The 27,654-nt window shown below is 31.0% G+C and overlaps 4 protein-coding genes across 5 annotated transcripts; 3 read left to right on the top strand and 1 right to left on the bottom strand.

Annotated features, from left to right (window-relative positions):
• Positions 1–6,096: 6,096 nt before the first annotated feature.
• On the top strand, positions 6,097–7,463 carry LOC131607681 (peptidyl-prolyl cis-trans isomerase FKBP13, chloroplastic). Its single transcript, XM_058879658.1, has 5 exons — positions 6,097–6,485; positions 6,569–6,661; positions 6,747–6,807; positions 6,887–6,955; positions 7,162–7,463. The coding sequence occupies exons 1-5, from the start codon at positions 6,144–6,146 to the stop codon at positions 7,224–7,226; spliced, it is 630 nt and encodes a 209-aa protein (XP_058735641.1). The 5' UTR covers positions 6,097–6,143; the 3' UTR covers positions 7,227–7,463.
• A 5,071-nt stretch (positions 7,464–12,534) lies between these two features.
• LOC131607679 (transcription initiation factor TFIID subunit 7-like) lies at positions 12,535–14,290 on the top strand. 2 transcript variants are annotated; one of them, XM_058879656.1, is made up of 5 exons: positions 12,535–12,730; positions 12,855–13,111; positions 13,207–13,474; positions 13,697–13,728; positions 13,958–14,290. In XM_058879656.1, exons 2-3 carry the CDS (start codon positions 12,857–12,859, stop codon positions 13,378–13,380), a joined length of 429 nt encoding a protein of 142 aa, XP_058735639.1. In that variant the 5' UTR covers positions 12,535–12,730; positions 12,855–12,856; the 3' UTR covers positions 13,381–13,474; positions 13,697–13,728; positions 13,958–14,290. The 2 variants fall into 2 exon arrangements, with proteins under 2 accessions (XP_058735639.1, XP_058735640.1); XM_058879657.1 differs by lacking the exon at positions 13,697–13,728.
• Positions 14,291–18,468: 4,178 nt separating this feature from the next.
• LOC131603011 (LRR receptor-like serine/threonine-protein kinase GSO1) lies at positions 18,469–23,102 on the top strand. Its single transcript, XM_058875246.1, has 2 exons — positions 18,469–22,130; positions 22,219–23,102. Exons 1-2 carry the CDS (start codon positions 18,701–18,703, stop codon positions 22,587–22,589), a joined length of 3,801 nt encoding a protein of 1,266 aa, XP_058731229.1. The 5' UTR covers positions 18,469–18,700; the 3' UTR covers positions 22,590–23,102.
• Positions 23,103–23,441: 339 nt separating this feature from the next.
• On the bottom strand, positions 23,442–26,524 carry LOC131603012 (uncharacterized). The gene is made up of 3 exons (XM_058875247.1): positions 26,374–26,524; positions 26,155–26,292; positions 23,442–23,684 (listed from the first exon to the last, which is right to left on the bottom strand). The coding sequence occupies exons 1-3, from the start codon at positions 26,465–26,467 to the stop codon at positions 23,668–23,670; spliced, it is 249 nt and encodes an 82-aa protein (XP_058731230.1). The 5' UTR covers positions 26,468–26,524; the 3' UTR covers positions 23,442–23,667.
• Between the last annotated feature and the right edge of the window lie 1,130 nt (positions 26,525–27,654).

Below are 27,654 nucleotides of genomic sequence, written 5' to 3'. Positions count from 1 at the left end.
TTTAATTTGATTTACCAAATAAAAATTTGTACAAAAGATGTATATTATTAATATTAATGTTACTTATCACAAATATGTCGTTAATTTCTCATATTTGTGTTAGCTACTCATACCGAATCAAAAATACTAATGTAATGGAATAAAAACAGCAAAAATATTTAATTCAAATTGCATATCCAATAACAAAAATAAATAAGTTATTAAATAAAAAATAACTTATAATTTTATTTATAATCTTGACAGAAAAAGATTTATATACCAACTTTTTCTTTATATTTGATATATTTTATGAAATGAATATAAATTAGAATTAATGTCAAATATTTTTTTTTATAGATATTAAAGAAATGAATATAAATTAGAATTAATGTCAACTATTTTCAATGGGAAAGATACAATAATGCGCATTGAAAGGTGTTATATGCGTTTAATTTTTAATTTTTAATTCTATACAAAATCTTTTTTGTATGTTTATTTACAATTATTTTATACTGATTCCTCTATTTGAATTTGAATTATGTGAAGGTACTATATATTTGTTGATATTGTATGGAAGGTAGAGAGTTATATGAATTTTAGATATTGGAATTGATTTGAAAACTTGTAGCATGCAAAAGAAATAATGATTGTTTTTAGATATTGTCAAATAATAAAGACATAAGGCATGCTAATATGAGTTGATGATGCTAATATGAGTTGATGATGAAAAACGACAATTGAAGGCATGCAAATCGGATTAAAATATTTGTTTAAACTTGGACATGAAATTAATTTTGGTAGACATCGATTTTCTTATTATGATAGTAGTTATTATAATAGTAGATCAATTATTTCTTAAAAAATATTAATAATTGCAAATGTTAAAAAAGAAGACTAATTATTATCACCTAAAACTACATATTCCCAATGACATTTTCTTCAAACTTCTAATTAAAAAACACTATTAATTATTACCACCTACAACTAAAACCTACTACAACTAAAATCTACATCTATTGGTATATCAGATCAATCTTTTTTTTTGTCTAACAGGTTCAGTTTAATCAATGACAAAGGATTGCGATAAAATAAAATAAAACTATTTAATATTTTATTAAATAAATTAGGATTGGAAAACAAAAAAAAGTTAATCGTGTGATTTTTTTTAGCCAAACGTAGGGGTTGGTGTGAATCATAAATCTACTATAAATCGAAACAAAAATTTGATGAATGAATAGAGTGGAAATTCAAAAGGTTAATTTTCTGTTTCCAATATGTTAATTTCTTTAACCGAGAAAAATTGTTGGAAGTATAATAGGGTTTGGGAAAAGACTTTAGGTCAAATATAATTAAATAGGATTAATATTTAAAGTAATAAATAACATTGTGCGGAAGAAATTAGAAATGACTGTGGTTCAAAAGCGGTGTTTGTGACTCTCTTTTTTTCACGTGCGACCTTTCTGTTAAAAAATAATGCATTTAAGACTTGTTAGCTACAATTAACATTGAGAATCAAAATAATTAAATTGGAAAAAGAAATGAAGCATGCTTGAATTATTTGAAACATACATAATAAAAATGGTAATAATTTAATTGGAAATTTATATATACAGTATGCTTGTCTAATTTATACTACATATTTTATTCGTTATCATTTGGAACTGTAATTAATGATGGTTAAGAAAAATTAAAGATGAATTCTTATTAGCACTAAAATTGTGTTTTTCATGAAAAACAAAGAAAATATATTTAATGCATTTTATAATTATTTGTGTGTAGTTAATTTTTTATTTAGATTGAAATAAATAAATTGAAAAATCATATTTAATTTATGAATTAAATCAAATCCTAATCCTTTTTTAACTCTCCATTGAACTTCAGTGAATCATATATTTAATTTTTATAGGAGAGAATCATAGTGAAACTCTCCCGTGAAATCTTATCATTCCTTTTGAAATTTTACGTGAAAAAATTGCAATCCCAATTTTAAACTCTCCCGTGAAATTCATGTACCAATTTTTTTCCAATTAAATATATTAAAAGTTTTTTTAAAGAATTAAATATGAGGATGTACACTACTTATAAATTTGTGTCTTTCATAAAAAAAATTGTTTATTCATCAATCATAATTTTCTCATGTTTTTTAATAAAAACAAATATATGTGTCAACTTTTAGAATAAATATTAACATCTTATCATAAATAAATGCTAACATTTTATCATGTCAATTTTATTTTTATTTGTATCATGTAATAATAATATATATCATTTTTTATCAGGTATATGATATTTTTATTTAAAAAATTTATAAAAGAAATCATACTTAATTGATTGAAACAATTTTTTATAGAAGAAAATTATTGTTGCCTATAAAATTATAATGTAATGGAATAAAAACAACAAAAATATTTAATTCAAATTGCAAATCCAATAGCAAAAATAGAATATTTATCAAATAAAAAATAAGTTATAATTTTCTTCATAATCTTGTATTATTAGAACATAAATTATTATTTTTAGACCAACACTTTCCATTTTTAAAGGTTGAAATATATATTGAGACTAATTTACAATAAAATAGATACTAAATAGGCGAATATTTATTGTATTGGTAATGATTGTATTTTGGAACCTATTAATTAGGAATTATTATTATATATTAAATTTAAATTTAAATTTTAGATGATCCACTCACTATAGAATCTCCATTTTAAATTTGTTCCCTTTGATTTTGAATTTTTGAAAATATATTTCATTAATAATAATAATAATAATATTAATTGAATTCTTCCCTTTGATTTTGATTTTTTTAAAATATATTTCATTAATAATAATAATAATAATAATAATATTAATTGAATGATGGACAGACGATATTCACATTCTCATACATGAACATACAATTAAAAATAGTTAATAAATCTACTATAAAATATACAAAGAATAACAATTTTGTGTTTTATAGAAAAATGGTCAATACCAACTCTTTTTTTGTATTTGATATATTTAATGGAATGAATATAAATTAGAATTAATTTAATCAATTTTTTATGGATATTAAAGGAATGAATATAAATTAGAATTAATCTCAACTATTTTCAAGGTGGAAGATACAATAATGCGTATTGAAAGATTTTACATGCATTTAATTTTTAATTTTTAATTCTATACAAAATCTTTTTTGTAATGTTAAAAAAGACAACTAATTATTACTCACCTAAAACTACATATTCTCAATGACATTTTCTTTAAACTCTCTAAATAAAAATGATGTTTAATTATTACTACCTACAACTAAAACCTACCTCTATTGGGTCCTTTAGTTTTTCACCATGAATATTTATACAACAATCTATATATGTTAACTTATCTAACGGATTCAGCTTAACTAATATATTAGGATAAATTTAAAATTCAATGTATTTTGACTCTTATCTCACTTTATTAAAATCATACGTGTATAATATAAACCGCAAAATATAATATTAAAATATTTTGGTAAAATACAATTTTAATAATATTAATTATATTTTAATAGTGTTTGTAATGGAAGTTAATATATTATTTTTTTAAAAGAATATCACAAATAAATCAAATTGATAGATGGTTAAAAAAATATTACTACATCCAATTAAAAGAATAATTATTTTACAGGGACTCATTTCCCATTATTCCATATCCACCCATTATATATTTTTATTATAATTTCCCATTATCTCATATCCACCCATTATATATTTTTATTATAATAATGAGTCTTTAATATTAAGGTTAGAAAAATATTACTACAATCCTTTCATAAAATCTACGTTAATGAGTCTTTAATATTAAGGTTAGAAAAATATTACTACAATCCTTTCATAAAATCTACGTTTAGAAATTGTAATTACGATTAAGGGTAATGAAAAAATTCCTTAAAACAATAGAATAATTATACAAAATTATGTAATAAAAAAAACATCAAAATGGTAGGGTATAGTATCAATTATTTACTTATTTATAAGTCTCATAATCTATATATAAACAACATATTGCAATACAATTAAACATATTTAAACCTCATTATTTATTTTCAATTATATATTCCATCTCATTTATATCAGGTTAGTTAAAATATTAAATATCATTTAATTGATTTAATAATTATTTTATTAGAGTAATTGGATTTTTTATTAAAAGATGTTGGTGTTTAACTTGTAGTAATGAAATATTAATAATCATATTCATAATCACATCATAGAAATCAAAAATTGCCTTCAACTTGCAAAAGATTTAAAAAGTCATCTGCATTAATTCGTATAGGCTCCACCACTATTAACAGACCATTGAAAATCGGCGAATCTGTGTTGGCTAGGCATAGAATCATATATCTGTATTAATTCCTATAGGCTGGAATAATGATGGATAACTTGTAATAAGAACATTCACGATCACGATCACGCTTTCCTTGCAAAGCAGATTGGCATGCACTGTAGCAATCACAATGATTCAATACTTTTATCAGAAACGACATAAAACATCTGTAACATAAAACTAACAGTTGTGTCATTTTATTTTTTTTTGCCATTTATGAGCATATTAGTGTGACTGTATTATTCAAAATTATATATTACTGGATCCAAACTCAGTTCACAATTTATGAAGATTTTTTGACCAACCAATAGCATATGAACATTTGGTATTACCATTAATTAAAATTAAAAAAAATAAATGAAAGAAACTAAACCAACACGTGAATTTTTTTCCATCATTTCAATCACCTCTCAAATTGTTTAACCATGGAAAAGAAAAACTCATGCCCTTTTTATGACCAAACTCCATGAAAACAAACTATCAGTTTCCATCCAAACACAATTGAAACATACCAAAAACAAATTCCCTCAAACTCAAACCCCAATCTGAATCTCATCCCAGAATTTATGGACAACAAACCATACGCACAAATCGATTCAAGAAAACAAACCCTAAGATCCTAAAATCGCTCGGAATAAACATCAAGAAACAACAATTAAAAGGAAAAAACGTTTTACAACATCAACATCATTGAAAATGGAGCAAAAAAAGGTTACCTACGAAGATGATAATTTCTCTGGTAACAAAATCGAAGCTTGACGGATACTATATTTTGATTCCTTATTTACTTTTGTTCATTGATTCTCTCTTCTACTGCTGGAAAACTCTTCTTATAGTTATGTTGTGTTGTTGCTTATTGAGGATTTTTATGTGGTTGGTGAGTTTTGGAAAAGGATATCAAATACCATGATTGATGAAAAACAAAAAAGTGTAAGATGAAGGAAGAAGCATACCGTATTGAGATAATTTTTTCAAAAAAAAAAAAAAAAGAAGAGTGGAAGATGAAGTGAAGATGAAAGATTTGTCTTTCAATGATGAAGGAAAAAGCAAGGAGGACGAAAGAAGTGCAAGGGTTTCAATTTTTCTACGTTTAAAAAGTTGATGGGAAAAAATGGGTTTCCAAGAGGGAGTGAAGCGAATCTAAAGGTGGAAGCCGTTTATTTTAGGGTTTGACGGCCAAGGAGAGAGGATGGAGATAAAATGGAAGAGAGAAGGAAAATATTGTTATTGTCGTGTGAATCTCAATAGCTTATTTGATATTGTTTGGAATATATAGAGGGAGAATAATGATACCCAAAAATTTAGTTTATTTGATATTCCAATGAAATAATTAATTTGGCTGCTGCAATATTCGAATAAAAAAATTAAATTAATTAGATGGGTGGCATAGAACGTAGTGCATATTTTCCATATTCCAATAAAAAAGATTTGCATTAAATTAGTTGTTGGAATGTAATGATTATTAGTTGTGCAGGTTTTTACATATTCCAATACTGAACTTTTGCATTAAATAAACTGTTGGAATGTAATCATGATTAAATGTAAAATTACGCTCAGGGGTATGCAAAACCATGTTTAATTGTTTGTCATTAGGGTAATTAAGGAAAATTGGTGGTAATTCATTTTTATATATTAAAATAGATATTTATAAAAATAACAAGAGATAAAAAGAAAATGAAAATATTGTTTAGATAATCACTTGTTTTGGCCCCACATGTCAACCACATGGAACAATTTGAGCCACAATATCCACACTACTACTAACTTACCCAAACGGACAGACCCATGGCCATATCCTGAACTCATCAGAGATGAACTCACTGGCACCATATTCAGTTGGGACCTGCCTCACCTCGTTGCAGCCCCAAAAACGCAACCATTATTCCAACTCACTAACAACAACATGTTCTATCCAAGTCCCTCAACCACCACCAGTCCTCGTACAAAAGGAGAATCAATTGAAGAGAAGAGATGCAATAGGCCTCTCCTTGAGTTTTGGCCTTCTTCATTCTTTATTACAACCCATAATACCAATTGCAACAGCAGCTTCTGAAGTAGCTCCATGTGAATTAACAGTAGCTCCTTCAGGCCTTTCCTTTTGTGATAAAGTTGTTGGCACTGGTACTCAGGCCGTTAAGGGACAGCTTATTAAGGTAAGTAACAATTCTTTTGGTCATTTGTTGTCACTATTGTTCCATTTGCCCTATGTTTAACAGATATGTTATGTTATTGTTAGGCACATTATGTAGGGAGATTGGAGAATGGAAAAGTTTTCGACAGCAGTTACAATCGCGGCAAGCCACTTACATTTCGCGTCGGGGTTGGAGAGGTATCATCGTAGTTTGTTGTCCGTTTGTCTTCTATTTATGTATAATCTTTATTAAAATTATAATACATTTTTTTATGATAAATAGGTTATCAAAGGATGGGATGTAGGCATTTTAGGAGATGATGGAATTCCTCCAATGTTTGCAGGTACTTGTTTTTTTCAGTTATTTTGTTTTATGAATTATGACATGTTGAGGTGAAATTGTTTGTTCTTTTCTTACATTAGGAGGTAAACGTACATTGAAGCTTCCTCCACAACTTGGATATGGTTCAAGAGGGGCTGGTTGTAAAGGAGGCAAGTACTCTCTTTTTCTTCTAAACAATACTTTTTACTTTGCCATTCATCATTATAAAGATCAAATTTTGATTGGTGCTAATAGTGTTGCTCTAGGATGAAGTACTGGTTGGTATCTTGGTCTATGATTTGCTTGATTTTCAATGTACAAAACTCTATAGAGATGGTTGTGATCCTAATTTAATTTGCACATGGTTTTGATGCAGGTTCATGTGTCATTCCTCCTGATTCTGTACTCATATTTGATGTGGAGTTTGTTAGCAAAGCATGAGCTATAATTCCATGACAGTCAAAATACAATCCTAATCCTTGGAGATTGAAACTGAGATTAATATGTAGAGAAAAAGGGAGGCGGGGGTTCAAAATGTTTTAATTGCATTCAGTTTTCTGTATCTCTCTCCATCTTGCAATTTTTATTTATTTTTTAAACAAAATAATTTAAGGACCATGATGTATTCAATAGCAAACTTAATGGTTCATACATAGATGACTATAGTGAATCCTTGTAGATGTTGTGGCTCCTTTCATTCATTATTGTGTGCAGTGGGTGGGTAATCTCCTCGACCTAAACAAAGGCACCTAAAATAAACCATGCCAAATCAAAGATTGTGGAGTATGACTCATACATATAAAAATGGACATGGGGTTGTCCTCGCGGTACGTTTTAGGGTCTGTTTTGTTCAAATGAGATGGGGGAGATATTTTAATAGAGGGAAGGGGGAAGGGATTTTTGTAAATTATGTATATGTTTGGTTCAAAAGTTGTGAGGGAGGAGAAAGGAAGAGATTTTAATTAAAAATGTGTTTTTTCTACTTTTGGCAAGTGTTTCTACGGCTAGAGCAGCACCACTTTCTGTAAACTTCACACATTGGGCTTTTCCAGAAAAACTATCCACACAAAATCAAAATTTAAAAAGTAAACCCAAGCACCAAACAAATCAAAATCAAACTCAAATTTCAATCACAAAAACCAAAACCAATAATTAATCAACAAAACAAAACATACCTGGCAGCAAGGCTTGAAGGAACAACATCATTACCAATTAAAGACATTGGGAAAATACTCACTTTGCTTCTTAGTAACAACTCCATAAACTTTAATATCATCATTTGTCAATTGATCCCTGAATCATCGAAAAACAAACAAGAAAACAAAATTTCAATGATCAAACTCTTAGAAAAATTTGAAACAATAAATAAATTGGGATTGAATTTGAAAGGGTTTGAGTTTACCCAGAGATATAGGTTTTTCCAGAGAGGAAATCGTTGAGGGATTTGAGACCATGTTCAGTGTGTGGATTTGAGAAAGTAACATAGATGATTAAATCGTGAATTGATTGTTTACCTGAAAAAAAGAAAAAAACAGAGATGATTAACCTGTGATTAAAGAAGACAGGAATCTTGAATGATTTCAACCAATTGAAACCATGCGCTTTTGAAATTTGAAGAATGGAATAACAATGGATTTTACAAATGTGAATAGGGGTGGGAATAGGCCAGGCCGGCCTACAGGTGCCTATGGCCTAGCCTATATAAGGCCAGGTTAGGCCAGACTTATTTAACCAAAAGGTCAGGCTTAGGCTTTTTTAAAAGCCTATTTAATAAAATAGGTCAGGCTTAGGCTATTAAAAAAGTCTATGAAGCCGTATAGGCCGGCATATATTTTCATGTATATTAAAAATAGGCTAAATAGATTGGCCTATATTTGCATGTATATTAGAAAAAATGCTTAATTGGCAAGTATATATATGCATATATATTAGAACAAAGGTTAAATATGTCTGCCTATATATGCATATATATGACGACTTATAAGGCTTATTAAATATATGGATTAATTGAAAATCATAATGAAAAATAGGCTTTCAGGTCAAACCATACTTTTAAAAAGGCCAGGTCAGGCCAAAAAAGAGAGTCTACTATAGGCCACAGGCTAGGCTCAGGCCTTTCAAGTTTATCATAGGCCACAGGCTAGGCTCAGGCCTTTCAAGTTTATCATAGGCCAGATTCATGCCTTATAAAGTCTAGCATAGCCTAGCCTATTTCCACCCCTATATGTGAACGATGAAGATGAGAAGCTCTGTTAGGGTTTTGCATCCTTGAGGATTTTATAGAGGAAACAAAAGTGAATCCTAAACGATGTACTTAATGAGAATCAATCCTGGAAAGTTGTGTTGAGTATTATACCGTGTAAATTGAAAACTATTCATGAACCTGCAGTAAATAAGAGGATATATGGTTGAACAATTAAAGTATCAAGTAGTGAGAGAGTTTTGGAGTAGTGGAGCATTAAAGAATAAAACAAATAAATAAAAAATATGAAAAAATTTGTAGTGATGACAAATCATCAGCATTTAATATCAAAAAATGTGGTGAGAGCAGTATAGAAAAAAGACTAAAGTGCCCTTGAAATTAATTAAAATTGATTTTGATTTAGTGGGGTTAAACCTGATTTTTTCAGGTACTTTAATTTTTATAGATGTATATTAGATTTACATTTATATCTTTTTCTTTATGATATCTTTATGATCTTATATAAGTTATATGATATTCAAAGTATAAAAATCCACAAATACTTTTTTATAATTAAATATGCATGAATAATTAAACATAAAATTTTAAGTGTTGATTGGTTAAAAAAGTTATAACTTACCACGTAAGGTTAAAAAATTGAATATATTTGATTCAGATCGAAAGTCTCTAAGACAAACTAAACTATGTGTTAATAACAACTTTTAAATCATGATGAACCATCTAACAAAACAAATACGTAAAATAATTTATACAAAAATAAAATAAAATGAATGGTTTAAAATTTTATATAAGAGAAAATATAATATAATTAAAAAACAAAAATAAAAAAAATATGAAAACACAAAAAATATAGTGATTGTAATTTACGTAAGTATAAAAATACGAAAATAATTTCAAGGTTCAGAGTAATTAAAATAAATTGATGGAAGCAATAGAAAAAAATCATTCAAAAGAGAAAACAATAACACAAAAATCCATCATCTGCACCGATCAGAAGAATTTAAAGGCCCTGTTGGACTAGCCCTTACAAACACCAGAGCAACAAGCTTGGTTGCACAAGTTCTTGGGGTTTGACTTCACTATCGAATATAAGTCAAGCAAAGAGAATATTGCTGCTGACTCACTTTCTCGTATGTTTGTACTGGCCTGGTTTGAACCACAACAACTATTCTTACAAGAGCTGAGAACCGCCATACAGAATTGTCCTTACTTTGGCCTGATTTTTCAAGCATTTTTTACTAATCAAGCGCCTCACACGAGTTATGTTGTGAAGGATAGTTTGTTGTATTAGAATGATAGGCTTGCTATTACGACTTAAGAGTTCTTTAATTCCACATGTTTTGCAGAAATACCATAATTCCTTTGTGGGTGGCCACGAGGGAATTATGAGAACTATAGATCGCATTTGCAGTCAGTTTTATTGGCCAGAAATGAAACAGGACATCACTAAATATGTGAAGCTATGTACCATATGTCAGTTGGCCAAACACTCTACTTCCTTGCCAGTCGAGTTACTAATCCTATTACATATTCCAACTCGGGATTGGGAGGATATTCTCATGGATTTTATAACAGGATTGCCAAACTTTGGTGGTTTTACTGTCATTTTTGTGGTTGTAGACAAACTGATCAAATTTGGCCATTTATTTCCCTTAAAGACTGACTATGATAGTAAGGTAGTGGATGACATTTTTATCAAGAATATCGTAAAACTACACGACATGCTAAAGTCCATAGTCTCATACATGAATAAGGTTTTTACAAGCAAATTTTGGCAATGCTTATTTAAGTTTCAAGGGACCACATTGGCCATGAGTTCAACTTATCACCCTCAGAGTCATGGCCAAACCAAAGCTTTGAAAAAATTCATTGAGATGTACCTTAGATGTATGATATTCTCCAATCCCAAAATTTGGCCGAAGGTCTTACACTTAGCTGAGTATTGGTACAACACTGTTTTCCAAACTAGTGTTTCCAGGGACGGACCCAACCATTTGAACAAGTGGGGGCAACATATAATCTATAGTAAATATTTTTATTTATTTTAATAAAAAAAAATCTATAACTCAAAAATAGATATACAACCATCTATAATTTATTTGAATAAATGTTATCAAACTAATAGTAGCCTCTATATATTTGTATGTGCATTTGTTATTAATTGTTTGTGAGTTTGAAACTATAAAAGCTAGTAAGACGGAAACACAATTAATATATTATATATTAACTTTATTGAAATTTTAATGGGGGCACCGGCCACACACCAACACAAGTGGGTTCGTCCATACTGCCATGCCACCTTTTAAGGCTTTATATGGCATATCCTTCAGCCCTTAGTAGATCCACTGCCAGTATTGAAGGTGTTGATGATGCGGTCAATGCTCAGCTTATAACAAGAGAAAATATTTTGATTCAGTTACAACAAAATTTGCATAAGACTTACTGTTAATGAAGAATCGGGATGATAAGAAGAGAAAACATGTCACATTGGAGATTAGAGATCTCGCCTTTGTTAAGCTGCAACCCTATCAACAAGTTAATGTTAGCTTTAGACAAAATAAATAATTGAGCCTTAAGTATTTTGGTCCCTTCAAGGTAATTGCCAAGATTGGTTATGCGGCTTACTAGCTAGCCTTACCCCCCAATGCGCGCATCCATCCAGTTTTTTACATTTCCCAACTCAAAAAAATTTTGGTTGCTGACATTGTCTCTTATTCTCCATTACCAAGTACGTCTTCAGAATAGGGTCCCATAATGGTGCTAGGACAGATTTTGAAGAAGCGCACCATATTGAAGGGTGCTATCACTGTGCCTTAAGTACTAGTTAAATGGTAAAACTTGGATCAGTTGGATGCATCCTTGGCAACGTGGGAAGATCACAATGACATGCTTGATACGTTTTTTAATTTCAACCTTGAGGACAAGGTTGATGTCATTGAGGAAAATCGTGTAAGGAATGAGGGGAACAACACACCAATGATGAGGTAATGGTGAGTAGGAATAATGGACCATGTAAACCGAATGGAAAACACGTGGCTGAGGATCCACAAAACATGGGATTGAGAAGGAGCAGTAGATAGAAAAAACCAAATAAAAAATACAATATATAGCAGCAGTTCACTAGGAGCCAAGTGTAGAATGTGTGAAGCTTCTCTCTCTTGGATCTGCTAGAATTTTATTCTTCCTTTAACAAATTTTCAGTGGTTGCATTTACCTTCCTTTGTTATCACTGTGTTATCACTGTAATTGCTTTATCTATTAACAATATATAAAAGTTAAAGTACCTGGAAATTCCACGTCTACCCTAATTGACTTTAACTTAAACTAATCTAATTATTAAGGGCAAGTTAGTCTATTTGTTAAATACTGCAATATGGTTGATTGTAATCTTAATTTTGCTGACATGGCAATCCCTCATTATTTTCTTACTAATTTTTTATTTATTTTAATACACAAGAAGCTGGAAAGACATAATATTGGATTCCAACTTTTTATTTGGGAAAATGAAAAGAATGCATCATTATTTAAAAAATCACGTTTTAGGAGAGTTTCAAACCCTAAACTATTCTTCTTATTCTCTCTCTTCCCCCTCAAACCTCTCAGATCCTCTCTACCGGAGAACCCTAGCGCCACCTTCATGCTCCGATTCCCGCTGCAACAGGCATCATCTTCCAAAATTAAACCGATCAAAGTGTCTCTCATCATCTCTACTTTAAAACCCCTCGATCAATTTTTGATTCTGGTAAGTTACGTTGTTAACACCGTATTTCCTTCAGTTATTCGGTTTGCGATTGTTGATTTTTTTTACCTTAATTCAAATCAATTCAATTTGTTCTATTATTCATAACACAACTTATTGGATGTAGTCATGGAGGAACAATTCATACTTAGAGTTCCGCCTAACGTTGCGGAGCAGATAGAGCGTCTTCTTAACGAAAGCAATCCTTCTTCGTCGTCCGAGGACAAGTCGCTAGATTTGCAATTTACCGAGGATGGAAGAAGCGGCGAGTTTGTTATTGGGGATGACCACTTCCCAGCTTATCTACTTGACCTTCCTTCTGTTGTTGAATCATACAAGACTTACGACGATAACTCTTTGGTTAAGACCGCCGATATTAGTCAGGTCAGATATCCATGGTTATTCACATTACTCATTTACTCATAATTCATAATTTGGATAGTTAAATAACTATTTGTTTTGATGGATGCAACTAACAGATGGTTATGGTGAGTGAATCCGGTGACGCTGCTCCAGATGTAATTGAGTGTAGACATGGCCTCACCCCTCCCATGAGAGACGCACGCAAAACTTTGATCTTCTACTCTTCCTCTCTTCCTCTCTTTTCATCTACTTTTTTGGATTCAATTTTGGTTTTTATGGTTAGGTTATAATCTAATTGGATTTTTTGTTTGATAGGAATCAAAGAAGAGGAATTGAAGCGTGTATAGAATTGAGATACTTCTTCATTGTTCCTGCAAACGCAAGGTTACAATAGATCTGAAATGGGACCAACTTTTGTTAGGTCCCTATGTTGTGTAAACTAATTTTTATTTTAGTTAGAGTGTATTGATGTTGACAGAAATATATGCAGTGTAATGTAATATGATGTTTCTCGGGCTTTATATTTTTTCTCGGGTTTTATGTTCTATCTAATTGAATTAAATCGATTTATTGACTCTTAACTAATTCTCATGTTTGTTGTTGCAGAGGCTATTCCAAATATTGGTTTGTCTCTCTCAGTATGCCTCTGTTTATTAATTTTATATATAAGTTTCAAAGTTTAGTAGAATTTTCTTATTTTATAATTTGTATGTGCAGTTTTGTGTTATCTAAAGTACACAGATATAGGTTATAATGCTATTATTCTCAACAAGGTCTATTGTATTGGATTATTTTCTACTTTTTATGCTTATATCTTATCTCTATTGTAACATGAAAAATCTCAGTTATTCATTTTCGGTTTTGTAGTTTGATTGGTAGAAATAAAGATTAAGATGAACATAGCTTTTGAAGATCCTGCACTGCAGGTGACTTTACTCTTGGAAAGCTGGAATTGGATTTCAAGAGATTATGGGAGGAGTTTATAGCATATCTTCATTGAAAAATCAAATAAACCAGCTGATTTTGTGTTTGTTAGATATTCACGAAATGAAAAAGGGTTTAATAGAGGTTGATAATGCAATATAACTGTTTTCACTGTGTGTATATACATATCTAATATTGTATTGAATGCTGCAAGCAAGAGTTTGATTCGTATAGTCTGGTGTCAATCATCCCCTTAAAGTAAAATTGTTTTTCTGATCCACTTAATAAAAAAACATACTATAAACCTTATTGATGGCTTTTCATCTCTATTGAAGGAACAAATCTCTGAACAAAAACATTTCATCACTTTATTAATTTTTTTATTAATTTTTTTATTGAATTAAATTTATTATTACTAAATGGAAATTAAAACATTTTATAATTTTTCAATCTGCTTTTAATAAACACGTAATTAAATCACTTTATGTCTTTTAATTTTACTTTTTCAAAAAACTGAATCATTTTATGCGATTATGTGGTTCTCTAAACATCACACATCTTTTGAATTATTCTCTTCTTTTGAATTATTCTTTTTTAACTCCTAATTACTAATTAATAAAAGAAAATCATTATTTAAAAAATCACGTTTTTGAAGTTCCATTTAAAATATCTTTTTTCCTAAATAAATCGTTATGATTTGAAACCATAAAAAATAGAAATTCCTATAGCTAGCTATCTTTCTCACTTTTCAATTTAAAATTAATTTTTCGTTGTTTAAAGCAATTTAATTTAAAAGATCATATGGGAAGACGGAAAGACTTAAAACTAAGACAGAGGATCCAAAATTCTCATGTTATACTTTTTCTATGCATAAATCAATCACTTTATGATATTTGTACATATCCCTTATTACTACAATAAATATTTTATTCATTTATTGAGGATATTTGCCACTTTTTATTCATCATTTGTTTTTAAAAAGTTATCAATAAATTATAAACGAGAAAAAGTATATTGTTGATACAATTAATTTATAAAAAATAGACTAGAAAGTTTATTATAATTGTTGTGGAAAGATAAATCATATAGAAATATTGGAAGTGTAAATAAAAATATGAGATTCTATTAAAAATTGGAGAATGTACATAATCGGATAAATATGCCTTAATTATTTAAAAATATATTATTTCCTTAATCATTTGTGTGCTAATTTTTACATAATCGGAATAAACACTGCTTTTATAACTATTTTAATTATTAAAATAATATATAATATATTAATTATATTATTTATTATTATTTTAATCCTATTAAATATAATATATTTGTTAGAAAATATGTGAAAATGATTTTTTAAGTATTAAAGAATAAAAGGAATATTTTTAATGGGAGAAAATTTATTTCTTCTAAGAATTTATCTTAATTTATATTATATAAAAACTAAAGTACTTATAAATTACATACTTTTGCTTTCATCTAATATAAAAAATACGGATGACTCTTTTTATTTGTTTTTCCTAACTTTTAGTTGTCCTATATTAATAATATAGCATTTTTGAAACAATAAAAATGCAAATGACCATATCTATTAAAACTCATATTTTTTAACTTTTAAATGCAAATTCAATTCTTTTTTGTTGAATGCAACTAATCTGAAAGGTCACACGTGGAGATGAAAAGTCTTCTAATACATACATATACGGGGAACCCAATTTTTTGAGCTTTCAATTCAAATTTTTTATTCACATATATCTTAAAGGCAATTAAATGATAATTACAAGAATAATTGTCAAATTATCATTTAATATAGATTTACGAAATTTTATTATTGAATGAAATAACTATTATTGAATTGAAAACTAAATTCCTCATAATTATTATTTATTTCTTAATTTCATAATTTTAAAAGTCAAAAAGAGTTTTTTTTTAAATGACTTTTGCTTTTATCTAACATAAAAAATACGGGTGACGTTTTTATTTTTTGTCCTATATGAATAATATAGCATTTTTGAAACATTAAAAATCGTCTTTTTAACTTTTCAATGCAAATTCAGTTTTTTCCTGCTCAATGCAATTAATTTGAAAGGTCACACGTGGAGATGAAAAGTCTTTTAATGCAAATACAGAGAATCCAATTTTTCGAGCTTTCCATTCAATTTTTTATTATCATAGATCTTAAAGGCAATTAAATGATAACTACAATGATTACATTTTAGAGTTGTAAAATTCATAAGTTTGACGAGAGCTGTAATATATTTTATGTTTGGAAATATGGAATAATATTTAAAATATATTTAATAAATTTTTAGAGTTAACTCATTCGGATTCAATTGAGTTTTTAACTTATCTGAATTAACGGGTAGATGTGAATGTATATATATGAGATATCAGTTATTGAATAAATGTTTGATATATATAAAAGAACTTGAGAAAATGGAATAATATCTAAAATAGGTTTAATAAATTTTTAGAATTAAGTCATCTGAATTAACGGGTAGAAGTGAACGTATCAATGAAATATCAGCTATTGCATAAATTTTTGATATATATAAAGGAACTTTACAAGTCAAAACTAGATACATGTAATGTGAAATCCCGACCAGACCCATGCGACATCGTATGATTTAAAATATATTATATTTGTTAATAATTTATCATAACAAAGCCATATATATATATATATATATATATATATATATATATATATATATATATATATATATATATATATATATATGTATATATTATTGTTATATGCATTATTTTGAATTACCAAATCCATATATGATAACTTTGTAATCTATAGAAAATACATAGGTGTTATAAAATAACTTTGTAATCTATTGCTTATATCCCACAATGTATAATTTGTTATAAAATAATAATTTCTTTATTATGAAAAATATTACATTTTTTAATTATTTTTTTTAATAATTAAAAGGTCTTTTTTATTTATTTAACAATTATTATTATTCTTATATGCATTGTTTTTAATGACCAAATTCATACACGTTAAACTTATAATTTTATACAATATATTTGTATATATATTTTATTGCTGTATTTTATTTAACATACACCATGTTTAAATTTATTATAGATATTCATCCAATTAATATGTGTATTGTTTAAATATATACGGAATAACTTCATAAGATATATCTTATCCACGTAATATTAAACCCAAACAGCCCCGTGCGATAGCACAGGTATTCCGCTAGTTCCATCAATAAAGATATATTTCCTCTTATTTAGTGCATACTTCATAACAATCAACATAGAAGATTTTTGGGGTGTGAATTGTGATACACTCTTATGATCAACCGAAATATTCCAACTTGCTTCTTAAATGAAACCAAGCCATTCCTAACTCGTGCATATACAATTAACATATACTCATCCAAGGAAGCTAGGCTTTATAATATACTCCCTCCGTCCCAAAATGTAAGAGAAAAAAATGCATTTTTCTTGTCCCAAAATATAAGAGAAGAAATCATCTTTAATTTCTTTCAAGGTAAAATTAAATGCAAATTGCATTTAACTTACATTCTCTCTCATCATTTCTATAACCAACAACCAATTAGAATTTTTTTTACATTTTTCAAAACACTTTATTTCAAGAAAACCATAAATTAAATGATTGTGTTTTTATTTTTCTTAATAAACGTGATTTTGTTTTTTTCTCTTATAATTTGGGACGGAGGGAGTATACCTAAGTTTAGAAGATAATAGGAACCAAAGGCTTATATTTTACCTCCTAAAAAGAAAAGATCAATGTCTATAATTACGTTGAAATAACTTAATCTACTAGCTATAGACCCTTGAACTATAGGATAAGTTTTAGAAAAAATTTGAAATTCAATAAACAGATATATGTTAAAAAATAATTGACTTATCCATCCAAATAATTTCTGATTAACTTTAGATTGGATTAGAACCCTGGACATAAACAACCCCAACAATAAGATAACATTAATTAGCCATCCTTAATCATTACTTCCTCGGTCCCATAATGAGTTACCCGTTTGAAATAAAATGATGTTCCAAAATGAATGACACATTTCAATTTCCAATATATTTTTACAGTTCTACCCTCAAATTATTAAAAAGTTCACCATTCCCAATACATGATAAGGGTACTATGGTAAAAATAATATTATCTCTCTTCCTTTTTACACTTTTCTTAATCTGTGTGAAATGGTGTGTTGGGTCACTCATTGTGGGACGGAGGAAGTAATTAATTAAAACAAAAGTACCATTATTGAGTGATAAAAAATACTCAAACCAGAAAAAGTCAAGGCTTTTGCAGTAGGCAAAAGGGTTTCTTTTCTTGCATTGCACCCATTAAGAAATATTAAACTGTGCAAAAAGACATGAGGTTTGGTAACTCAAACCAAAAATAACTCACTTTTTTGGGTCCTAGTAACACATAGAAACAGAGCTTCTTATAAGCAGGATTAGTTGGAACTTAAATTAACTTGCTTGCGTATGCTACATTGACTAATTAACTAGTTTAGAAATGGTTATTGAACTGCTCACTTTCTCATTCATGTTCAGCTACAACACTTACTTAACAAAGCAAATTAGCTACAACTATTCCTCTTCTAATCTCACACTATATCTTATGATACAGAACGAAACAATCTTATATTTGGTCATGTTTTTGAATTGTGAGTGTTACATATAATGAGGATTTCAACACTTGTTGTTGTCGTAGTAGTTTTGTTCCTTGTGTCTTCAATTCTAGTACTTGGTCAAGAAAAGTTAGATAAAGAAACAACTCTGAGAGTGCTTTTGGAAGTGAAAAAGTCTTTTGTACAAGACCCAGAAAATGTTTTGGGTGATTGGTTAGAAGAAAACACAGATTACTGTAGTTGGAGAGGTGTTTCATGTAGGTTGAACTCGTTGGTTGATGACTCGGTGCATGTGGTGGGACTCAATCTTTCTGACTCGTCACTCACCGGGTCGGTTTCACCTGAACTCGGTCGTTTGAGAAATTTGATTTATCTTGATCTTTCTTCTAATGGTCTCACGGGTCCTATTCCATTGAATCTCTCTAAACTTGCTTCATTAGAATCTCTGCTTCTGTTTTCTAACCAACTCAATGGTTCTGTTCCCACTGAGTTTGGCTCGCTCACGAGTCTCCGAGTTATGCGACTCGGTGACAATGCGTTAACCGGTATGATTCCAGCGTCTCTTGGGAACTTGGTTAACTTGGTCAGTCTTGGTTTAGCTTCATGTGAGTTAACCGGTTCGATTCCACCTGAACTCGGTCAACTCAGTCTCATGGAGAATTTAGTCCTACAGGAGAATGAGTTGATGGGTCCGATTCCGTCCGAGTTAGGAAACTGCTCAAGCCTCGTAACATTCACTGCTGCTAACAACAAACTCAATGGCTCAATTCCGAGTGAATTGGGTCAACTCAAGAATCTACAAATCCTCAACCTTGGTAACAATAGTTTAACAGGGGAGATTCCGAGTCAACTCGGTAATATGAGTGAACTCGTTTATCTCAATTTCATGGGGAACCAGCTTGAAGGTGCAATTCCACCATCTCTAGCTCAACTGGGTAACCTTCAAAAACTTGACTTGTCTATGAACAAGCTCAATGGAGGGATTCCAGAAGAGTTTGGAAACATGGGTCAGTTAAGTTTCATGGTTCTGTCTGGTAACAACCTTAATAGTGTCATACCAAGAACATTATGTTCCAATGCAACAAACTTGGAGCATTTGATGCTATCAGAAAATGGACTCTATGGTGAAATTCCAGCTGAATTGAGTCAGTGTCAGTCACTGAAACAACTTGACTTGTCGAACAATTCGCTCAACGGATCCATACCTCTTGAGATTTATGGGTTGGTGGAGTTAACTGATCTTTTGTTAAACAACAATAGTTTGGTTGGTTCCATCTCTCCATTCATAGGGAACTTCAGCAACTTGCAGACACTTGCATTGTATCACAACAATTTGAAGGGTGATCTTCCCAGAGAGATTGGAATGCTTGGGAAGTTGGAAATTTTATATCTTTATGATAATCAATTATCTGGGGCTATACCTATGGAGATTGGCAACTGTTCAAGCTTGCAAATGATCGATTTCTTTGGCAACAGGTTTGCGGGGGAAATTCCCATCACTATTGGAGGGCTGAAAGAGTTGAATTTTCTTCACCTCAGGCAGAATGAGCTTGTGGGTGAAATTCCTTCCAGTTTAGGCAACTGTCATAAACTGAAGATCATGAGTTTGGCTGACAATCGGCTCTCCGGTGCAATTCCTGCAACATTTGGATTCCTCAAGTCATTGCAGCAGCTCATGCTCTACAACAATTCTCTAGAAGGTAACCTTCCTCACCAATTGATAAATGTAGCAAACTTGACTAGAGTGAATCTTTCAAAGAACAGATTGAATGGTAGTATAGCTGCATTGTGTAGCTCTCGATCGTTTATTTCTTTTGATGTTACTGACAATGAGTTTGACGGTGAAATTCCCCCTCAATTGGGAAACTCGCCTTTCCTGAAGAGGCTAAGTTTAGGTAACAACAATTTTTCTGGTGAAATTCCAAAGACCTTGACAAAAATCCATGACCTGTCACTGTTAGATCTGTCAGAAAATTCGCTCACTGGACCAATACCCGCCGAACTTTCTTTGTGTAATAAACTGGCATACATTGATTTGAACAGTAATCTTCTTAATGGACAAATACCATCATGGTTTGGAAAATTGCCTCAGCTGGGAGAGCTTAAGCTCTCTTCCAATAACTTTTCTGGACCTCTTCCATTAGGTCTATTCAAATGTTCCAAATTACTAGTTCTCTCTCTCAATGACAACTCACTCAATGGAAGCCTCCCAGCTGATATAGGCGGTCTTACATATCTTAATGTCCTAAGACTTGACCGTAATGAGTTCTCGGGACCAATCCCTCGCGAGATAGGTAAGTTGAGCAAGCTTTATGAGCTCCGACTCTCTAGGAATAGCTTTAACGGGGAGATGCCAAGTGAGATTGGAAAGCTTCAAAATCTACAAGTCATTTTAGACCTCGGTTACAATAATCTCTCGGGTGGCATACCACCTTCTCTAGGGACCATGTCGAAATTAGAAACACTTGATCTTTCTCACAATCAACTTACTGGTGAAATCCCTCCACAAGTTGGTGAAATGAGCAGCTTGGAAAAGCTTGATCTCTCTTACAACAACCTTCAAGGGAAATTAGACAAGAAATTCTCCCGGTGGCCAAATGAGGTATTTAAGGGAAACTTAAATCTTTGTGGAAGCCCTCTTGTCCGCTGCGATGGTGATGGTACTTCTGGCAGTAAGCCGTCGGGTCTAAGTGAGTCATCGGTAGTGATGATATCTGTTGTTTCAACTTTAGCTGCGATTGCACTATTGATACTTTCAGTAAGAATCTTCTGCAAAAACAAGCAAGATTTTTCTAGGGAAGACAGCAAAGTGACTTCTTATGTATACTCTTCCTCGTCGTCGCAAGCACAGAGACGACCGCTTTTCCAGCTAAGAGCTGCTGGAAAGATGGATTTCAGGTGGGAAGATATCATGGATGCAACGAACAATCTAAATGATGAGTTCATGATTGGTTCAGGAGGTTCAGGGAAAATCTACAAAGCCGAATTGGCCACCGGAGAGACTGTTGCTGTCAAGAAGATTTCATCAAAAGATGGTTTTCTGCTAAACAAAAGCTTCTTAAGAGAAGTTAATACACTGGGGAGAATAAAGCATAGACATCTGGTGAAGCTAATAGGGTTCTGTAGCAATAGAAACAAAGGAGCAGGTTGGAATCTTTTGATATATGAGTACATGGAGAATGGAAGTTTATGGGATTGGCTTCATGGAAAACCAGGCAATGCGAGCAAAGTAAAGAAGAGCCTTGATTGGGAGACAAGGTTCAAAATTGCTGTGGGATTAGCTCAAGGAGTGGAGTACCTGCATCACGATTGTACACCAAAGATCATTCACAGAGATATCAAATCGAGTAACATATTGCTAGATTCCAAAATGGAGGCACACTTGGGAGATTTTGGACTGGCAAAAGCACTCATTGAAAGTGATGACTCTAATACTGAGTTGAATTCTTGTTTTGCTGGGTCTTATGGCTACATGGCTCCAGGTTAATTGACTTTGATTTGAATTTATTTTTAGTTTAACTTGGACTAAGGAGTAAATTTGTTTGACATTGGTTTTTTTTTTTTTTGCAGAGTATGCGTTCTCCCTGCATTCAACAGAAAAGAATGATGTTTTCAGCATGGGAATAGTTCTTATGGAACTTGTTAGTGGTAAAATGCCAACAAGTGACTTTTTTGGAGCTGATATGGACATGGTGAGATGGGTAGAGATGCATATTGACATGCATGGCTCTACATGTGAGAAACTGATAGACCCTGAACTGAAACCTCTTTTACCTAGTGAAGAGTTTGCTGCATTCCAAGTGCTTGAGATAGCCTTGCAGTGCACAAAAGCTACACCACAGGAGAGACCATCTTCAAGGAAAGCATGTGATCTTCTCATCCATGCATTCAATAACAGAATGATGGACTTTGGGAAGAATAATCTGGCTAGTTACAAGTAAACTTGTTTCAGGAGTGAAATGAAACGTAATATTAGCAAACTCGTGTCTATGAACTTTTTTGCTCATTTGTTTTTCTTTTTTCATATTTAAATTGTAAAGAAACATTGGCATAGTTGCTGTTATGATATACATGTTACAACCAATAACCAAATGTGACAGTACTTTTTATTAAATTTCATTTTGGATTCTATAATATACTTGCTCCGTGTCTTTCAAACATGAGACTATTCAAAGGTGGTTCTTTCTATATCTACAGTCCGTGTGAAATGTTTTAGAGAGATGGTGATATTCAGATTTGTATCTTTCTTAGAAAAATTGATATTTTTCATCTGCTTATCATTTACTATGACAACTTTACAATACTTGAACCAGCTTATCATTTACTATGGCAACTTTAAAATACTTGAACCAGCTCTGGGTAACACTTCTTGCCGGGTCTTTACTATGAAACTTCTCAACTTCCAAAGCCTTCTCAGTTTCCCAGGATAACGATGCTTATATTTCAAAATTATATTTCAAAATGCACAAAAACCACATTTTACATGGAAGGAAAACCATTCATTTTATGGCGTAGTGGAAACACCGTATTGAGCTTGAAATTTTCCAATCAATTCGATCATAATTTAACAAGACTCTGAGTGAAATTAACATGAATCATGGTGATAAGATTTACTTCTCTAATCAACAGTAAGAAACAATTATGACTAAAATTATTGGTGTATCAAGCAAAATTCCCCGTCATAAAACATTGCATCCAAATGAAACTATTTTTAGTCTGTTTAATTCTCTAAAATTACCAAACTCATGGCTTGCGTCGTACACATTAGATAAGAGGTATTGTGCAAACCAAAGAATTTATCCAACTGATTCATAATGTTAATGAAGCTACAAGCCCATAACATCGTCTAACAGTTTAACTCCCGCTGAAGCTTGTTGACAAAATAAGCTGATAAGCAGGAAATAGCACAACAGCTTTACAAACATAACAACATGAAACCATAAAACAAAAGGTAACACGTACAACGCATTAAATTATTATTTTCACCAACTGCTGTAATGTAATCCTTGAAGACATGCACTAATCGTCATCTCCATCTGTCATAAAACATTATAAATAAATAAAACGCAATAATGAAAATAAATTACAAATCCAAAAAATACCACATCCAAAGCATCCAGCTATAGGAGCAGCTGAAAGTCTAAACATTTCGTGCAGAGACACTTAGCTTGCTGACAGGGAACATGCTTCAGAAATTACCATAAAATACTAAAATGACACGATTCAAATGACAGGAAATAAATTCTCTACTTGAATAGCTAAAAGAGAATTATTGACAAATAAGAAGACAGTATGACTGCCAAATACATTATAGCAGCTTACAAAATAACTAAATAAATAAGACATTATCAACAAATGAAGATAGAGTTTCTTGCCAGAGTAGTTAGTCCTATGAAGCTTCAGATAAATCGCATTAATATGTAGAAATAATTACCTAAATTTCACTGTAAATTACATCAAATCCAAAGTCATAATAACTAGACAATTACATTTGTGGTCCTTTAAGTTGTTTGTTTGTACCAAACAGGTCCTATAAGTTTTTTTTGTCCCACATAGGTCCTTAAAGTTTTACAATAGTTGCACCTTTGACCTTTTATTGAGTGTCCGTCAAAACAAAAAATCTATGTGGCTGCTGACATGTAAGATCCTCAACTTAATAACAAATTTTTTCAATAAACAACCCAGAAAAGTCAGAAAAACAACCTTCAATCCTTCTCCATTTAACACCTCTCTTCAATTTCCACTCACAAGACATGATTTAACATTACCCGCACAGAAAAACTATATAAACCATGCAATTCATGTGTCTAATCGGACTACCAAAGTACAAATTAATGTAATTGCTGATTTCAAAACCATTGGCAACTAATTACATAGGTCATATTTACATGTGACTAATTGCATCAAGGATGTGATAATTCAAACAAATCCAAAAAAACATCAACCATGAAAGCTGAAACTTGTCTACAAATTCAACACAAAGCAAAATATTCCAACCACAGACCCCATTATGATGTAGATAAACAAAACTACCCAACAAAAAACAGAACTAAAACAATAATTAAAACATGCAAGATTTGGGTTTTGGGTAAGGGACGAGAACTAAATAAAATAAACTAATGGGAAACGGGGGTATAGTGTCAACGATGTCCCAAATTTGAAAATGGGGGTACAATGTTACATTTTCAACCAATACTTCTGATTAACTTTCTTATCTTAGTAGTAACGGGAATAAATTAGTTATTATAATCAAGCTTGCTTTGGTTGGGGAAAAGAACTTTGCTTCATTGATGGCTGTGGGGAAAAATTAGGGTTCACAGCAAGAGAAAGATGACTGTTGGGTTATTTTTTGTTTTTACTAAAATAAATAAAGAAAATAGTGTCTACTAGTTTGCCACATAAGCATATTAACAAGCCGTGTCAGCGTCATTTGATCCACATCAGATACATAACGGCCACGTATGTATTTTTGTAACGGAAATTCTAAAAAATGGCAACTTTATGTGGGTAACGGAAATTATAAAAAATGGTACCTCTCTGTGGGTAACGGAAATTAGAAAAAAACGGTACCAGTGGGTATTGGGACTAAAAGGACCTATCTGTTGCAAACAAAAAACCTAAAGGACCAAAATACAATTTTACCCGGTATCTACCTCAAATTGAAAAGTGTAAATTGGAACAGCTTCACCATAGTGCTAAGCTCTAATAAATAATCCATCAGAAACAACCAAAACCTTTATAGCCGCATTATCCAAGCAACTAACTTAAAATATCAGACACTTCAAAGAAAATGCAATAATGAGTATTTTCTCTTGTTGCATATCGGGTATCCTCTGCGTGCGGTAGAGACTAATCCTTCGAGCCTTGTGGGACCTAAATGGGCGGCAAACCATCCCTAAGAGTTTTAGCGCTGCTGCAAGCCCAAACTCGGGTTCAAAACCAAGACCTGGGTTAAGCTAGAAGCGACCCATATAATCTCATTTAACTGTTCTTGGGTATGAAAGTTTATATTTTACCACATGTATAATATACTTTTAGTTAAATGAAAAAATATAAATTGTTGGTCTGTATGCAAAACCAATTAGTATATTAGAACCAAAATCGTCCATGTATACCGTACCACTTAGTGAAAGGAGTTGCAGAGCTTGTACCTCTGACCATTCCATAAGTGACATTGCCAACCTTTACACATTGTAAATGTAAAGGTCAAGTTCTTCTTACCGAATTGTCAGCTAAATCTAATTCATTGTTGTCATCTTCTTTCATCGCTATGTAAATGTCTAATTCTAATAAGCAATAACATATCAACCAAAACCAAATCCAGTTTCCCTAAATCAAATCCCCAAATGAAGTTTCCAAATCATCCCAAACCCTCATCCAAATTACTAATCAAAACATTAAGGCAACAATACTCCACAAAAGATCACAATAATTAAACAAATCGAGAATCTAAAAGCAGAATAAAACAAAATCATAGGAATGAAAAATGAGAGACAAAAAACGAACCAATGTAACGTCTTTCATTAGCGGCCTTAGCTTTCTCAAGCATCTTATCAAGATCTTGTTCAACCTGAGCCTCCCATTTCACAAGCTGGTTCACGAACACAACGCCCAATCCCATTCCCAATACGTGCTCCCACGGATCTACACAATCGCAACAATCAAACAAAAGAAAGAGAAATTGAATTCGAAATTAGCGATAAATTCGAGAAGATGATGAATTACGGCGCATGTAGGGAAGTTTGCGGAGAGCGTTGGAGTACATCTGAGTACCCAAACCCAATAGGGCTCCGATCGTCGTCGCGCTCAGTACTACCATTTTTTCCTTCTCTCGCAGACTTGAACGTTCCTCTTTATAAAACCTATTTTTTCTCTAATAACAAATAATAACATTTTGTAAAGAAAAGAAAATAATAATATCAATAATATTTTCATTTCTACCCAATTTTAAGATTTCTTTCATCATCCTCCTTAAAAATGAAATTTTTTGTCAAAAATAATAATAATAATTTGCATGCAGGTTTTGTTGTTTTTTTTTTTATAAAATTTGTTGTCATATTTATAATTACTTTACATAAATCATTCAAAAATATAGTGCTTTTTTTTTTAGAATGAAAAAAAAAACTATTTTAATGATTATTAAATACTTAATATTTTTTTCTATTTTTAGAGAATTGTTCTTTCTACAATGGAGTGCGTTTCACGCCTTAAATTTAAAATTGTCTTTTTTGCGTTTGGAGGCGCATCTTCGAACGTATCCAAAATCACATAAATTTTGTCTTTTTATATTCACTCTTAATTTTGAAGAAAAAAATATGGTTCAGAGATGCATCTCTGTATGTTATTTGGGTGTATTCGGAGATGTATCTCCGAAATACCTATATTTTCAATTATGGTGTTTTTATTCACTAAATTTGATTTTTTTTAGCCTAACATATTTTAGATCATTTAAGACCAGCCATATTTTACGTTATTTTAGTCTATGAATTAGAAGAAAAATGATTACATTAATTGATTCAAACATAACACATAATTATGGAAAAAGTCATACACTTGTGAAAATGACCCACCATAAATAAGTTGTTCCGAAAATACAAAATAATACAACTAATCAATAACCTATTGGGTATGTCTACCCCCACGCCTTCTCCTTTGCATGTACTGCAAGACATTTTGTAACTTGGCACTCATGCATTATGTAACACCCGTATAATTTTAATTGGAATTTAATTTGGATATTGGATTAATAATTGGAATTATTATGGATTTTATGAAAATAATGGAAAAGAGGATGGTTTGTAGCATTTGGGCCATGTGGGAGATTAGTAAAAGAAAGGGGTGTGTTGTAGTAAAGTCTTTACTAATTTTATTATTATTTTTCATAAAATAATTAGAATTGGGGAAAGAAAGGACAGAACGTGGAAAAGAGAGTCTGAAGGTTGGAACACGAAGAACTGAAGGAGAACTGAAGAAGGAGAGACCAAAGATCAAGAACTCTTGACTAAG

This window comes from Vicia villosa, linkage group LG5 (assembly GCF_029867415.1).
Source record: "Vicia villosa cultivar HV-30 ecotype Madison, WI linkage group LG5, Vvil1.0, whole genome shotgun sequence".
Classification (NCBI taxonomy): Eukaryota; Viridiplantae; Streptophyta; class Magnoliopsida; order Fabales; family Fabaceae; genus Vicia; species Vicia villosa.
The sequence above is the reverse complement of the archived record's forward strand: the minus strand, read 5'-3'. Positions and strand labels throughout refer to the sequence as shown.